General features: G+C 40.0%; 1 protein-coding gene across 22 annotated transcripts in view; it reads left to right on the forward strand.

Moving 5' to 3' along the window:
- Positions 1-16512, forward strand: part of LOC147107799 (sodium/myo-inositol cotransporter-like) — a 38603-nt gene that overhangs the window by 14172 nt on the left and 7919 nt on the right. For 8 of the 22 annotated variants that reach the window (XR_015080882.1, XR_015080884.1, XR_015080873.1 and 5 more), the window contains 2 exons: positions 7549-7671; positions 13759-13786. The exons of 1 other annotated variant lie outside the window; for it this stretch is intronic. Coding sequence is in view for 7 of the 21 variants with exons in the window: in XM_086007118.1 (XP_085863244.1) it covers positions 2956-5109 (2154 nt within the window). In the remaining 14 variants the exon portion in view is untranslated. 13 more of the 22 variants (XM_086007118.1, XM_086007115.1, XM_086007116.1 and 10 more) reach the window with 6 other exon arrangements.

Raw genomic sequence — 16512 nt, forward strand, 5'->3', positions numbered from 1 at the left:
TAGATTTTTAAAAAATGCAATATGCAAGATTATTACATATTAAGCAAAAAAAATAGTGGCACTTGTATCATGAAGGGAATAGAATTGACCCAGGGAGACTTGGAAAGGGGCTTAGAAGTAACAGTAGATTTGTCACTTTCAATGTTGAGATAATGTGGAGAAGCAATCTTGCAAGCTTTTGGGGCTACATAGACAGAGATTATGATGAGGCTTTGTAATACTTGTTAGATTACATTTGCAGTGCTGTGTAGTACCATTTGTCATCACACTTCGAAAGGGACAGAGAAGGTGGAGAGAAAACCAGCATAAACGATTCCAAGTGTAAACTAGGTGAGGTACAAGAAGGGGTTAGAGAAGGTTAAGTTACTCAGCCTAGAGAATGGTGAGTGGATCTGATTGAGCTACATACAAATATGAGAAAAGACTTGAGGTCCATCAGTGCTCACCCTACCCGTTAGATGCACCACCCTTCCCACCTGCTAGTAATGCTAATTCCAGTAGGAGGCAAAAAAAAATTGTCCACTTTCTGAAAAAAAACTCGAAAGGCCTGTATTTTTCAATCTGAGGCTTCTTGCCTGCAGAGGCCTCTGATCTGGAAAAAATCTACACCCTTACCTGAGGGCTCCGGAGATCCGTACATTTCCGCTCCTGGGCCTCTGCTCTACGAAATGCCCAGGACCCAGGTATCCCAGGGGTGCAGGCGGTTCGCAAGCGTCCCTGGGATCATGTGGGCCATGGGGAACCAATGAAAGAAGGGAATCCCCCTTCATACTTTTGACAGGTCTCTCAGCTTAGAACTGTCAAAAGTATGAATGGGGATCGCTCAAAAAAAAAACATCAAAACATTTAAAAAAATGAAATCACGTTTTAAAAATTCGTTAAAATTACATAAAATTAAATTTTTGTTTGTTTTTTTCAATAAATTAAATATTTTAACGTTTTATGGGGCTAAAAATAAACGTACCTTTTTTAAAAGTTTTTTTAAAATTATAAATGAGTGGGGGGAAATTAAAAAACTTTTTAAAACTCTTACGCTGGTAAAAGCAGTCCTATAGATGGGGAGGGTTCAAGGTAAGTCCAGCCAGTAAGACCAGAAGATATACATTTAAATTAGTGAAAGGTAAATTTATAACCAATGCATTAGAAAAAACTTCACTGGGAATAAAAAACATTTGGAATAATCTACCAGGAAAGATGATTGCGTTGAAGACATTAAGAGTGTCTGAAAATGCAGTTGGATGCTAGGCTGAGTAAGTACTAGAGGGATTAACTTTGGACTTCCTTGCCATTATAACATAACTTTTTCTTATGTTGTTTAAATAATTGTAGGAATCGATCTTGGGTCCTTATATTATGATATAGTGAAATTTACCCCGTGAGGATAAATGACCTTTGAGGCTATGATTTGAACTCATTTGAGGGGATCCAGTGCTGTGTTATTGGAGAAACTTTTATTTTTAATTTCCTATATTTTTCTTAATTGTTCCATATTTTTAGCCTGTCACCATATCCTATTTCAGTTGTCAGATTTGGTTGTTTGGATTGTGGTCATCTTAACTGCTTTTTGTTAGCGCTGCTAAGCATTTTGCTAAGCAGTGTGCTTTGAAGTGTGAATCTATATGCTTTTAACCAAATATAATGTACAATAAGTGCTTTTAATGGTTTTGTGACTTTAATTTGTGTTGTCCACTTTTGACATAATAACTGTACTTAGTCACTACTGAGAGATGCATAAACCATGTCATATTTTCTATAACTTGTGATTTATTTTCTTGGAGTGAGTCGTTCTGGAGCTCTGCTCTAGAACTATAATGGGCTATAAATCCATGATTTTATGAGTGAGGCAAATTGGCACTCTTTAATTCCATACCTGCTTAATCAGCAATCGTTTTGGTTGCTTTGTTATCATAAAATCCACATGTACATTATGGTGACAACTTTGTGCGTGCACATGTATTTGTACAGCTGGTTTTATACCTGTGATTTATGGTTTCATGAGACACAACAGAATAAAACTGAATTATATTTTACAAGAACTTTGATTTGGGCCTGCTGCACATGATGTTCCACAGCTTTTTACTAAATTTAATATAATTTGACTTAAAATGCCAAAAAACTAAGGAAGAGATTTACTTAAAACTTTTTTAAAAATTGCAAATCAAATGTGTTGTATAAATAGATTGTGTCTGGCACTGATGGCTTGCCTAAAATAAATAATGCTCATGAGTTTGCAGTTGCATTTCTTGGTTTATTTTTCATAAAGCCCCTGGTCTAATGTGTATCTTTATAATTCCATTTTTCTTTCCATCCCCTGAGCCCTATAGTTTATACCATTAAGGGTGTTTGTTGACAAATTCTCCTTCAGATATGGTGGTGGGCTGTGGCAAAAAAGCCAGGTGATTGGTAATAATCATGTGTTTGGCTTACCCCTACTTTTTTACATTTTTAAAAATTGCTTATTTTGGTGCCTCATTTTGTGTGTATTAAAATGTTTAAATTGCAGTTATGTTTTGGTTTTCCAGCCATTTAATTTTTATTTTATTTGTGCAAACCTGATTTTTTTTTTTAAAAAGTGTAATTCTAATATCCTCTTTGTCTTTTGTCTTTGCTGTCTTACAGGGGTGTAACTCTATTCCTCACTAGACCTGTCAGCAACAGCTAAGAAATTCAACACCAACAAATTAAGCACTGGCAGTCTTGTGGAATGCTACTAAAAAGAGCATGAGAAATAGTCAGAAGTGAAGTTAACAAGATAAATAATAGTTGGCATCCCAGTACCTGTACAACTGGAATCCCATAATTTCGATCAGGGCAGCAAGCTAAAGGACGAAGTATTTTACCATTCTGTATTGTGTGTTTTTCTCCCCTTTTTATTTTGTTGCTGTCAAGTAGCGGGTTTGACCATTGCCTGACTATCCTTTGTAAACTGAATTAAACCTGCTGTACTGTAATAAAATGTTTGGCTTTATGGAAACAGCTGACCTAGCTGTTGTAGCACTTTATTTTGTTCTTGTATTGTGCATTGGGTTTTTTGTGATGTGGAAGTCAAACAGAAGTACTGTGAGTGGGTACTTTCTTGCAGGACGCTCTATGACCTGGATGGCAGTAGGTGCTTCATTGTTTGTCAGTAATATTGGCAGTGAACATTTTATTGGGTTAGCAGGATCTGGAGCTGCCAGTGGGTTTGCAGTGGGAGCTTGGGAGTTCAATGCAATGTTGCTTTTACAGGTATTAGGTTGGATTTTTATCCCTGTCTATATTAGATCTGGTGTATATACTATGCCACAATACCTTTCCAAACGTTATGGTGGTAACAGAATAAGAATCTATTTTGCTTTGTTGTCCTTGCTATTGTACGTTTTCACAAAGCTTTCCGTTGACTTGTATGCCGGTGCACTGTTCATCCGGGCATCACTGGGCTGGGACCTATATCTCTCTATCATCATTTTGATTGGGTTAACTGCAGTGTTAACTGTCACAGGAGGACTTGTGGCTGTCATCTACACAGACGTCCTGCAGGCCATTCTTATGATTGGTGGAGCTTTGACATTGATGGTTGTTGGAATGGTCAAGGTGGGAGGTTTTGAGGAACTCAAACGACGATACATGCTGGCCTCACCAAATGTTACAGCAGTCATTGCTTCTTTCAACCTAAGTTCTACCAACACCTGCCGAATCCACCCAAAAGAAGATTCCCTAAAGATGTTGCGTGAACCAACTGATGAGGATATTCCTTGGCCGGGTTTTCTGTTGGGTCAAACGCCAGCCTCCGTTTGGTACTGGTGTGCCGATCAAGTCATTGTGCAGCGTGTCTTGGCAGCAAAGAACATCGCTCATGCCAAAGGAGCCACTCTGATGGCTGGTTTTCTGAAACTCTTGCCCATGTTTATCATAGTCATTCCAGGCATGATTTCCAGGGTTCTCTTTACTGATGAGATTGTTTGCATCAATCCAGAACACTGTATGCAAGTATGTGGCAGCAGAGCAGGTTGCTCAAATATTGCCTACCCACGACTAGTATTGGGAATCTTGCCTGTAGGTCTTCGTGGCCTAATGATGGCAGTCATGATAGCAGCTTTAATGAGTGATTTGGATTCTATATTCAATAGTGCCAGCACCATATTTACCCTTGATGTTTACAAGCATCTTCGAAAGACTGCCAACTCTCGAGAACTTATGGTAGTAGGTCGTCTGTTTGTTGTCTTCATGGTAGCTACAAGCATTGCCTGGGTTCCTATAATTGTAGAGATGCAGGGTGGACAAATGTACCTTTACATCCAGGAGGTAGCAGATTATCTCACGCCACCAGTGGCAGCTGTGTTCCTTCTTGGAGTTTTCTGGAAGCGCTGCAATGAGCAGGGGGCTTTCTGTGGAGGGTTGGTTGGATCCATTTTGGGAATTACACGCTTGATTCTTGCCTTTATATATCACGTGCCAGAATGTGACCAGCCTGACACCAGACCAAGTTTTATCAGAAACATTCACTACATGTATGTGGCAGCAGCTTTGTTTTGGATCACTGTCATTATAACAATAACAGTGAGTCTGCTGACTCCTGCTCCTTCCAGAGACCTGATTTGCACCACCACATTCTGGGCATTAAAAGACACCGAAATCAAAGAAAGCTGCCAGAAAGAAGAATCTGATAAATTAACAGACAAAACTGTGGCCAAATGTAGTGATGATGCCAGATGTGCAGATATTTCTGATTGTAAGCACAAAGATGATGATTCATCTCCACTGGCTGATCAAATAGAATTAGTTCTGTTAATGCCTGGAAGTGATGATCCCAAATCTGTGAGCTCATCATGTATCTCTGGAGATCAGGCACCAACTGACTGTTATATAAATGGCCAAACAACCCCAGTGGATCAAATGGCCACAGAGGAACCTGAATTGAAAAGGAAGAACATGTGGTGGAGATTATTTGATCAGTGTTGTGGAATCAAAAGTTCCAGTATGAAAAAAACAGCAAAAGATTCTGTAGAAAGTGAAGTTGTTTGCTTACAAATGTTGCAGGAAAGTCCAAAGATTAAATTGTTACTAAATGCCGGACTTCTTGTTGTATGGTCTATTGGCATATTCATGTTTATCTATTTCTCTCTGTAAAATGAATGCAGTTATGTGACAGTGTGGTGTTCCCTTTTCACCCGCCCTGAGGTGATGTTACTTTTGTTTTTGATCAAGTTTGAGAAAGTTAAAAAGTACTAAAGGTCAGGCTTTAGTCAGAGTTGGTGTCACTTTGGTTAAATGAAGATGCATTTTTACATTATGTTCATTGAATTATCTGTTTTGTTGGTAGCCGGTAAATGGTTTTAAGTACTGAGACAAGCATTTGGATCCCCTGCTTGGTAATGTAACCAGGCAGTACCCGTTTCTTCCTGTTTTAGTCAAAATGAAGGCATATGTATTGTTAAACAATGGTTGGCTAGGGTGAAATCAGAGGTGTATGGATCTGAATTTGTTTCAGGTGTAGCTGATGCAGCATGAAGTCCCAAAACCAACATGTGACCCCACATATCTTGTAAATAAATTTATTTCTTGCTAATTAAAGCCAGCCATCTACTTTATGTAATTTATGGAGGTTAATTACTTTTTTCTTTCTTGTCTTATAATCTAAATAGAGTTGTTGCTGGAGATGGACAGTGAAGATGAAACAAACTGATAGTTGCAAGAGAATAATGTATGGGTTCTGTTGTACAAATGTCAAATTAGAATGATTTTTAGGAGGATAGCCGCAGTATAGTGTAAGGACTGTAGAGTAAATTGCTGTGCAAGTATAATTGTTTTTAAAATATAATGTTACTTGCACAGCAAAAAAATCCAAAACTTAACAATAGTATTTGCAAAGTACTTACCCCTTCACTAGCACTTGGCATAATATGTTTTCTGAAAGTTTTGCTTCAAGTTATGCTTGAAAATTGAGGTGTGAAAATCTAACCACCTAATTGTATAGCTTACAAAAGGTTGTCCATCTATTATTACCCAAATGTCCTCTTTAATTATGCTCCAATCTCTAACCTCGTTGTCCTCTCCAAGGTCTTTGAGCATATCTCGTCCCAGCTCTATGTCCATTGATCCTTCAATCTGGCTACTGCCCTCTGACAGCACCAAAATGGCACTTGCCCAAAGTCTTGAATAACATTTTCCGTAACTTCAATCATGGTGCTTTATCCCTCTTTGTCCTGGATTTATCTTTGGAATTGCACATGGTTGATAACTTCATTATCCTCCAGTCCCTCTTGTGTGGTTCCATCCCAACCAATCCAAATGCAGCCAGCGCATCTTCAGAAGTGACTTCTCGAGCAGCTCTGCATTGTCCACGCTGGAGCCCCCCACCACAATGATCTATCTTCTACTTCCTTCTCTTGATGTGTGCGCTGCTTCTTGGCAACATCATCTGCAAGCATTGATTAGCTTCCACGTGTGTGCTGATGACTCCCAACTTTAACACCACCCATTCTCTCAATCCCTTGAATGCCTGTCAAACCATTTGTTTGATAAATCCTATATGGGCCACATCTTTCTCCAGCTCAACAATGTGAAGATCAATGTCTTTGGCACCCACCATAACTCTGTTCCCTTGCTACTGATTCCATTTGTTCCCTGGCCGTTTATAATCTTTGCGTAATACAGTATTAACATTAAGATTGCTTACTTCCACCTCTGCAACATTATCTGTCTTGGCTCCTATCTCTGCTGAAACCCTTGTATGTGTCTTTGAAACCTCGGATTCAACTATTCCAATTCCATCCTCGTTAAGTCTGCTACCCTTCTCCATTCACAACTCTAACTTATTGAAAACTCTACTACTCGTGTCCTGTTCCACACTAAGTCTCATTCGTCCATTACTCCCAACTTGCTAATCTCCAGTGACCCCTCTGCCCCCACTCAATTCAATTTAAAATCTTTCTCTATGAATCATTCTATGTTCTTGTCCCATTCTGCAAGTTCCTCCAGCTTTATAACCCCTCCTGAAAACTTTGGTCCTCTGATTTCTGCCTTCTATTCATGTCTCTATTTGCCCCACCATTGGTTTACAGCTCCATCGGTCCTGCTCTCTGTAGCACTCTCTCGTGACCTCCTTGCCTCTCCACCTCCCTCTTTTTACACTTTGAAAAATCTTCTCGCAACCCATCTCTTCAGCCAAGCTTTCCACCCCATTTCCTAATCTCTCTTCTGGCTCTGTGTTTGTTCATGACACCTATCTGTGAAGCACTGTGGGATGTTTTCCACTTTAAAGGCACTCTACAGATTTAAATTGTTAACAACACAATTAGTTCAGAACAGATCAAGCATAGAAAATTTTGGCTTCAGGTAGTTGATTTAATATTCCAACGTGAACTATACAATTCAGGCAAACTGATCTGATATTTGTATCAAATAAAAGACCATGGTTTCTCAGTGCCCCATTTTTAGTTTCACTTTGTTATCTCTGTTACAAGTTCCAAATTTTATTAGATTTTAAAAAAAATATTTAATTGACTGAAACTATACGGTTTAACTGTTGCTGGGTTGTCTCCCAACTGCCTCTCTTTGTGTTCACAGAAAAATACAGTTTCCCACGTAAAAGGACGTAGTGTGCTACAGAATATCATTCTACTTTATTTAGCACTGGAGTTTGCCTGCCTGCTCACCATGTGCTCACCATGTACTTCTGTTCTCTCAAAGGTGGGAAACACACCACATTGTCAAGACTGCAGTTTAGGCTAAAGCTACCAGTAGACTTTTATTTGCACAATTTAAATTGTACAGAAGCGAAAGGAATTCAATAGAATAATCAGCAATACAAATGCTTCTTGCGAGCTGTTTAAAACTGTCTTGAATATGACAATGTCCAAAATCTTATAGGCTCTGGCGATTGTAATGTGGGCATTTTTTCACTCCATGGAGTCCTGTCTCGCCATAATGTGGAAAACGAGCAAATGTGCTTGTAATCTATTTTAGAGTCCGGAATGAACTGACAACTTTTGGCATTTGGAAAGATCTCATTAACCTCTAATACTTGCATGTCAAATAAATTTGTCTGGAGAACAGCTCAGTGACTGTTTCACATCTGCAAACTTCATATGTAACCAGCATTTCAAAGCCAGGAGGGAATTTCTGATGCCAATAATACGTGATCCTCTCTGTACCCATGCACCTCCCAGTTTGATGCAATTGAAGTGCCTCTTTTCCTTTCACCCATTGAGATTTGCAGATATTATTTGTGTATAGATTTAACTCACTTCCTTGTCTCCTTCCCTATCCCCGCTACACACACACAAAATTCTTTCAGAAAGCAGCCAACAGCATATCACTTCTAAATTCACAATATATTGGTTTTTCAAAATTTCATTCAAATATAAAGATATTATGGTTTTGATACTTTTTTCATTGTTTGAATATTGAAAGTAATTCAGCTGATTTGAATGCTATTGGAATGTCATAAACCAATTATAGAATGCTACATGTGTGAACTTGGCATAAAATAGTGAGCCTTGGCAATGAAAACCTAAATACTGCTTTGGTAATTTGTTTGAAACACATTAATCAACATATGCTAGTGAAGGGTTAAGGACGGGCTGCAATGAGGGGTGGATGCTCAGTGTGAGAAATTCTGCAGTTTGAAGAAGTTTTGCTGCCAGTAATGGGAACAAGTCTTTTTTTTTTTAACCAGACTTTTTTTGGGGGGAGGGAGGCGGGGAGAGGAAAACAAAATTGAACCAACCCTGTATTGTAGCCTCCATGATGAATTCAGTGACTAATCTGACTAAATCACTTTTGCAGCGCAGTTGCAGACTAAGCAATAACTTTGCATCACTGGAAATTAGATGCAGTAAGTTTTGATTTTAATACTGGATATTTGGCATCCTTTCTGGCTGGCTGAGTACACATCGTACTAAAGATAAGAGTTGAAAAATAAGTTACTAATTGTTATGCTTTTAATAGAGAAATTGAAGCTTGACTGAGCACCTATCTGTTCTTGGTAACTAGGTACTGGAGAAAAACCCACAAAAATAAATGGAACAAAAACTTGGAGCCAGCAATATTAGAACCATTCTTCCAAAAATTAATGGTTGTTCTTAGGTTTCTGGCAACACAGTATGCAAGTTGAGCATGGCCAGAAGGTGGTAGAAATATCAAAGGGAACTAACAACATAAGAACTAGGAGCCAGAGTAGGCCATTCGTCCCCTCAAGCCTGCTCCACCATTCAGTAAGATCATGGCTGATCTTTGACCTCCACTCCACTTTCCTGCACTATCCCCATATCCCTTGATTTGCCTGTGGCATTGCTGAATTCTGTATATATGAAGGCCAAGATGAAGGAAAGTGAGAAAATACCTTTTGTGGAAGGGATATTTTTGGGCACCAGGCATTATTGTTCTATTTGATAACTACAGAGAAAAAAACCTACACTGTGTACAACATCCCCCTTTTCTCATCATATTGATGTTTGAGATTTTACTGCTTTTCTAAAACCAAATTTATACACTAATATATATAGGATTTTGGAGCTGCCAGCACTCTTGTGGTTGAGGTGCAGATACGCTTAAAAAAAAAAAAAACAGGTTGACTCCTGACATACTTCCCATAACTGGTAGGAATCATGCACTCTCTGATTAATGCACGCTAACAGTTAGAGCTGTACTTCTACTGTAGAGCTGGCAAGCTCTGATTGGTGCATCTAATTGAGATACCATTGCATTTAACTGGACCTCAGTCATATCCCTGTTTCATACCACACTTTTTGGTCAGCTTTAACCCTACTTGATTCCATGTTGCCAGATTCCAGTAAAATTAAGACAACCAGTGCACACAAAGCCAGCATGAGTAAATGTGAATGAATTGCATGGTGGGAACACCGATAATGGTGCAATCGAGCAATGTGTGCCCAGGCTATCAGTTGAAAATTCCTTGTGACTTTGGATTCTGTGGGATTGTCTGTTCAACTTCGGTGTTACAAGGAGTTTATTTAGCCTGATGCTAATGTAGTTTCTAACAAGTGGCAGCTTTGGGAATGGGCTTTTAAGTTTTTGACCTCAAATGATGTGATCAGTGGTAGACTAGGAAAGTTACTTTGGTGATTTCATGCGTAGTTGGATTAGAGGTATTGCAGCATTTGGGGCTTTGTGAGGGATAAACGTTTGACAGTTGTCACTCTACTTTAGCTTGTGGATAGTTGGTTGGGAGGGGCTGAAGTTGGAGTGGCAGGGCTAATCTCAAGGTCCCGGATATCGCGCTTTTGCAGAAATTGTGTTTTTCCCTCTTCCTAGTGCAGGAACACCAATAGCCTGGATCCTCCGCTGGTTATTTTTCAGTTTTCAGGTGGGTGAGATCATTCACTTTTGGCTGGGTGCATAGAGATGAGGAGGTGATGATATTATGTCTAATAATCCATCATTACCGCCACAATTACACCCAGTTATGGTAGCTAAATGCAACAAAAAAGGCAAAAGTGGACTTAAAGAGCCTAGCGGCTATATTGTCAGGCTTTGCCAAAAGCTTATTTCTCATGATTTTGTTGTTTTTGCTACAGCCAGTTGCTTAGCATCTACCTTTTTGCTGTGGAGCTGTCATCTAGCGCCCCCCCCCCCCCCCCCCCCCCCTTATGTGGGCTCAATGGATTTCCCATTGCTAATTCCCTTGTATCTTTGTTTCCTCAGAGGAAGAGGGGGAAATGGAGGGCGGCCAGGTTGGTTAGGCAGCACCACCTTTAGTACCCTCATGCCTGAATATGTAGATCAAGATGCATCTACTTCTAGTTGTCCCAGTGTCATTGCTTCTGCTGGCTGCAATTCATGAAGGAAGCCATCAGTGAGTTATGCTAAATGCTACAACCTGACCTACAGCTCACCTCCATCATAAACCCAGCACTGTGTTGGTAAAGGCCATGACTGCCTGAACTATCATGCTATTAGGTCATCCCAGACTGCCACTGGGACATGATTAACAGCCAAATCGGCACAGATTCATAAAATAAGTCACTGATGCAATGTTTGCTGGAACAAGCGGTTTCATCCACTTTCCCATGGAGAACTTAGCAGGACACTATCATTTTATAGGGTCCAGAGAGCCCTAGATTGCACCGTTGTGGCCATTTGTGCTCCTTTGATCAATGTCAACATCTGTATTAAAAACGAAAAGTTCCATAGCCTCTACGCAACTTGTTTGAGATCAGCAGCACCGCATCATGCAAGTGAAAGCTCCCTTCCCTGACAGTTGCCATAATGTACTAATTTTAAGGCAATTGAGCATGTCAGCACTTAACACCTGAAACAGAAATCTTAAGGTGGCTCCTAGCAGATCAGGGCCATCTTCCTGCAGCCATGGTGCATGACACCTGAGTGCCATTGCAGGACCTGAGCTGAGCACCAGTACAGATGAGGTCTATGTGATGCACTTCAAGTGCTTGGATCAGTCTGGATCCTCTGCAGTATAGTCTGACCAGTAATCTTGAGCATTGTGGTTGTGTCTCCAGAAACACAGTCTGCATGCACAACTTTAGTGCCACCATAATTTTAAAGAAAGTCCATAGTGTATGTATGAACCTATTGCTTCTTGCCATCTTGCTTTCTTTTGGTACAGCAGGTGAAGTGTGAGGTCTAAACCCTAACCTAATGCTCCTCTGAGTGGCAAGAAAGTGTGAGGTGGTTGGCTGCTGTGTTGATGGGAGCTTCTTTGGACCAGATGGCCCTTGTCTCATGGCAGCTAAGGCTTGAGATCGATATGTGTAAGGTTGCACCTCTTGTGCTGCTGCATACGCAACCTGGCCCTTGTTTCTATTGTGTGGAGATTTTGGAGGTGGCTTGCAGCTGGGCATGCATGTACTGTCGTCTCAGAGACAGCACCATTATCAAAGTGCCTTCCTGCCATGCTATTAGTACTAGGCACAGAGCTAAGGAAAAGCAGACCTAATGGACCCAGTGAGATCAGCCCTACTTGATGCTTGGCTGAAACAAGGCAGCTAGCCAATTCAAACCAGAAGAGAGAGCCCTCTCCAATCTGGCACCCAGGCCTCCAATAGCTGTCTGAAGAAAGAAAGACTGCTTTTAGGGCCTCTTGTGGGTGCCTCCACTACAAATATCCCTGGAGCTGGCTCACTCCATGGTGGACTGTCTGACATGGCCCCACTGTTTGGACCAATGCTTAATGCTCTGCACGCATCAATATTTTAAATGTAGGGCTTTTGAGAGGTGCAGATTCCCAGTCTCTTACAAGAGGCTGACTCTGACCAGCCAGCAACATCTTCCTCCTCTTGTGACACCAACAGCTGCATCAGCTCATTAATGCCCTGCATTTCACCCAGTGCACTCTGCTCTTAATTATCTAACTCCCCAGAATGGATGTCTGAGCTTGTGCTTGGGCGGAATAGAGTGCGAGGGTGGGTGGGTGAGTGTGCTGTGAAAGACTGGCATTGCCGATGTTGAGTCTGCTTATGGTATAGTATCACATCTATAGGAGTAAGAGAGGTTAAAATGGTTTAATGAGAACCTAACCTGCAAATCACTTTCGTTAAAAGGAGTGACCTGAGGGTTTCATGATGTGGTTCAATGCCAGCTAATGAAGGGTACAATAGGAAGAGGAGCAGAATGTCATGATGAACCCTGCATTGGCACATGCCATTCTCCTTTCCCATTAATGACCCCCCGCCTCCACACAGTTTTCCTGCCCATGATCAGCATGGCATCCTCCTCAGGGCGAGAGATTTCCCATTCAGGTGCCTGCCACCTGTGGCTGATCTTATCCAGGTATCTTGGCTGCCTTCTTCAAAAAGAGACAGTGTCAAATTAGCTTCAGTAACCATGGGATGCAACAAAACTCAAGTGTTTGTATACTGCCCATAATGGTTATGCTGAAAGGTGACTACAGCAAGCAATTGTATTCTACATGAAGATTATAGAATGGTGATTGTATGTAATGAGTGAAATAACATTTCCAGGTGAAGGTTGGCGGTGTAAAGGGCACTGTGCTGCCACCTGAGCATCGATAGTGAGCAGTGAAGCGCTTCAACATAGTGCATGGGGAAGTCATTGTAAGTGGTAAACACGCTTTGATATAGTGCATTCTTGGAAGGTGTGGCTGACTTCTCTTGCCTTCTCTGACCTATTAGAGGTATTAAACTTCTGGCACAGAGTGGCACTGTGTTATGGGGTGGTTGAGGTAGCACTGACTCCTGTATTGCATCCAAAACAAGTTCTATTCTGTGTGCCCCTTTAAGCTGCTGCAGGTCTTTGAGAGCCCCTGAACAAGCAACCTCCCAATTGGAGGCAAGCCAACACCTGGAACTCATTTGATATATACAAATGACTATAGTGGGGTCATGGTTTGAATGGGCAATTAGCCTGCTCTGCCACACTTCAGGTGGTGATCACTAGCCCAAGGAAAACCCAACTTAAAGCTCTTGTGGTCTCACCACTGAGATCAACTAGTTCAGCAGAAATCAGTGATCATAATCTGGGACCTTCCTGTTCGTTACTGTACTATTCAGTCCATTTACCTATATAACTTTCCAGGCAAATCTAAGGCTAACCTATACACCCTATTGTAGACCTGAGCATTAAAACAAAATACTTATGTTCACCTTGGTGAATTCAATGCAGATGTTAGTCTTTGATGGGGAATTTTAAAATGATGCTTAACTTCAGATCGACAGACTGTGTCCCTTGGATCAGTGGTTCCCAGTTGGTTAGTAAGGGTTGCTAAGCTAGCTGTACATTATTGTATGGCAGAGGCTGCGTATCAGTGATAGTGTACTATTTTCTCCATCCACACAGGTTCTAATCCAGTATTGACATGATCCAGGTGTGTAACTTGCATGTGAGTTGTGTTCATTGCTACATTGGTAATGTTGACTGTCTCTGACTGTGCTTCAGTCATCTTGTCCCTAAACTCCTTATTGGGTAAATCTGACTCAATAGTTTGAGGAAAAATGCAACATTATTTTTAGACAAATCTTCAGAGCCCTATTGTGGTGAGTCCAGTAAGGATCCAATAAGATGTTTTTGTGTGAGCATTTCATAGCCTGTTTGGCTTTGCTTGCTGAATGCACGTCAACTTGAAGCATGACTATCAGAGGTGGAGCCTTGGTGAGATACGTTATTTACCAGGAGGAGATTGAACGCATTGGTCTCAGGTAAGGCGGAACATCTCCTCTGATTTTTATGAAACAGAATCTTATAACGAGCATGGGAACAAGTTTTCCCATGAATTTTGGCTTTTTCTAAAAAAAAATTAACCTGATTTAGGGAGTGAAAATGACTTCTAATTGTACCTGCACCAATGGCCTCCTCCTGTCAGCAGCTGCATGCTGCCCAGCTCAAGATTAAGATGAAGCAGCTGGGGGTATATAATATAGGTTGTTTCCCACATGAATAAGTGATCCCTATGGATGTCCAAGTAATTGTCGTAGCTGAGTCGTTGTCTGTGGGTAAAGTTTGGGTCCAGATTGATAAAAATCCTTGGTTACAGTTGTTCCTATGCTCGGAGATTTGTTTATTTTTTATATTGGGACTCGAGTAAAATTTTGGCTCAAGAAAAAAAGAATCCAATGGATTATGTTGCCCTATATTGTTGGTCAACTGCTGGATTTAAACCTAAGCTTCCAGACCTTCCAACCTGAGGACAATTTGAAGAGTTGTAAAGGTGTGGGATGTAGACAAATTTGGGGCTACTTTAGACCCTAGGTTGCTTTGGTTTGTAACAACAAACCCTTCATTTATTCTGTTTGAATCAAAATATACACTGTAACCTCGCTATAACAAACTTGTTGAGGGAACATCAAATTTGTTCATAAATAGGAAGGTGTTGGTTTAGTGAATTACTCATTGTTCGGAAGTATTTGAGTGGTGGCTTGTGGGAAATGCCAGGCAAGTGCGAGAATGAGTTACTGCCTACTTTTCATTGTATTTTAGCACCTCATTTAATTTTACTGTGTTAAGCCCAAAATTTCTCCATTTTGACAAGTGAGTAAAGTTAATTCCTTATTTCGAGCATCATTCTGCACATTGCTGCCAGCGAATGTTGAAAGGTCAGTTAGTGCTGCACAGCTAATCTTACAGCTGATGTGCTGGCTCACCACTCCCCCATGAATCTTTGAAATCAATAAGCTTAAAGAGCGTTAAATAGTTTACTAATACTTTGATTATTGGTGCTGTATTAATCATTAATGATGGCACTGAAACTCTTGATTTTATGGCAGATGTATGGAGGGGGGCTGACAAATAAGGGACCAACTTTATTCACTGAAAATAAAGAAATCTTTTGCTTATAAATGCAGTTTAAAAAATGGATTAGGTGGTGTTTTGTAAATTGTATTTGCATAAACCCAGAAAAGCAGCTTGATCTTTGTTTTTAGAATCTTCAAGATTTCATATGGATTGTACAAAGGACTTAAGTTTAAGTTTAGGGGAACATGACTTGCAATCAATACACCCAATTGTATGGCTATAACACAGTTTGTTACAGCGAGTTCTACAAGGTAACAGTAAACTAAGTAATGAGAAGTCTGTGTACATCAAATGCAGGTAGTTGTGCAGAAATGAGGATGAGTTGGAAGGTCTGGGGTTAAAAGATAAATGGCAATATACACCAGCCCACCCTCCATCCAGCTTTTGTTTAACAAAAAACACAAAAAAACTTTTTAATTTGTTAAAACTTCTCATTTAATTTTATTCCAGTCAATCTCCTATGATATATGCCATAACAGTTTTAGTTTTACCATTTTATTAGGGATTTTAGGGTAAAAAGCATCTGAAACTATGCCTTGCAGATTAGTGTGCTTTTTTGGCTTTTTGTTGAAGCATAATCCTTTTTATCTATATGTAAACCTCAATTCTATAATTACAGGACATTGCATTACTTAAATTAAGCTGGTTTGATGATGAGGCACCAAATATTCATGTCCAGGTTTTCATGCTACTTGATTATATATTATCTACACAATTAATGAATTGTTTCTGCTGGAGTTTGTATAAAACTATGGGTAAGAGAATATTTTGTTGTGGATGCAACTGAAGACCTTTTTATTGTGAGGGAAAAGTGCACAAAGAAACCATATTTGTCCAAGTTCTGGAAATTGCTTGCATGAACTGCCGCCTTTGGCATTCTACAACCAGTTAAACTTTCCCCGAAGTAGAAAGGTTCACTGTGAATGTGCAAGGTGGCATTTTTTGTAGGTAAAATTTTTAATTTTCCTTGGTGGCATTTTTAACTGACCCAGTAGCTCATTAATTGAAAATGAAGAACCATCTTGTTCTGAGCTATATGTATTCCATCATAGTATATAATCAGTTTGCACAAAATGTTGGTAAATATTTTACAATAGGTGCCTATAGAAAACCCCTGTTTTTAAACTTAAACTGCGTAGACACTAGATGGTTTTATATTCCTTTTAATTCTAGATTGACATGCAGATGAAAGCCAAAGTCAGGCCAAGGAATAATTTGATTTAATTCAGTATTTAGCTTATAGACGCATTGCCTTATGTCAATGAGAATCCATTGTTTACATCCTATTCTGCTTTTTGAGCT

The sequence above is a fragment of the Somniosus microcephalus genome, chromosome 14, assembly GCF_052327205.1.
Source record: "Somniosus microcephalus isolate GS21.2 chromosome 14, FLI_Smic_1.0, whole genome shotgun sequence".
NCBI classification, from domain to species: domain Eukaryota; kingdom Metazoa; phylum Chordata; class Chondrichthyes; order Squaliformes; family Somniosidae; genus Somniosus; species Somniosus microcephalus.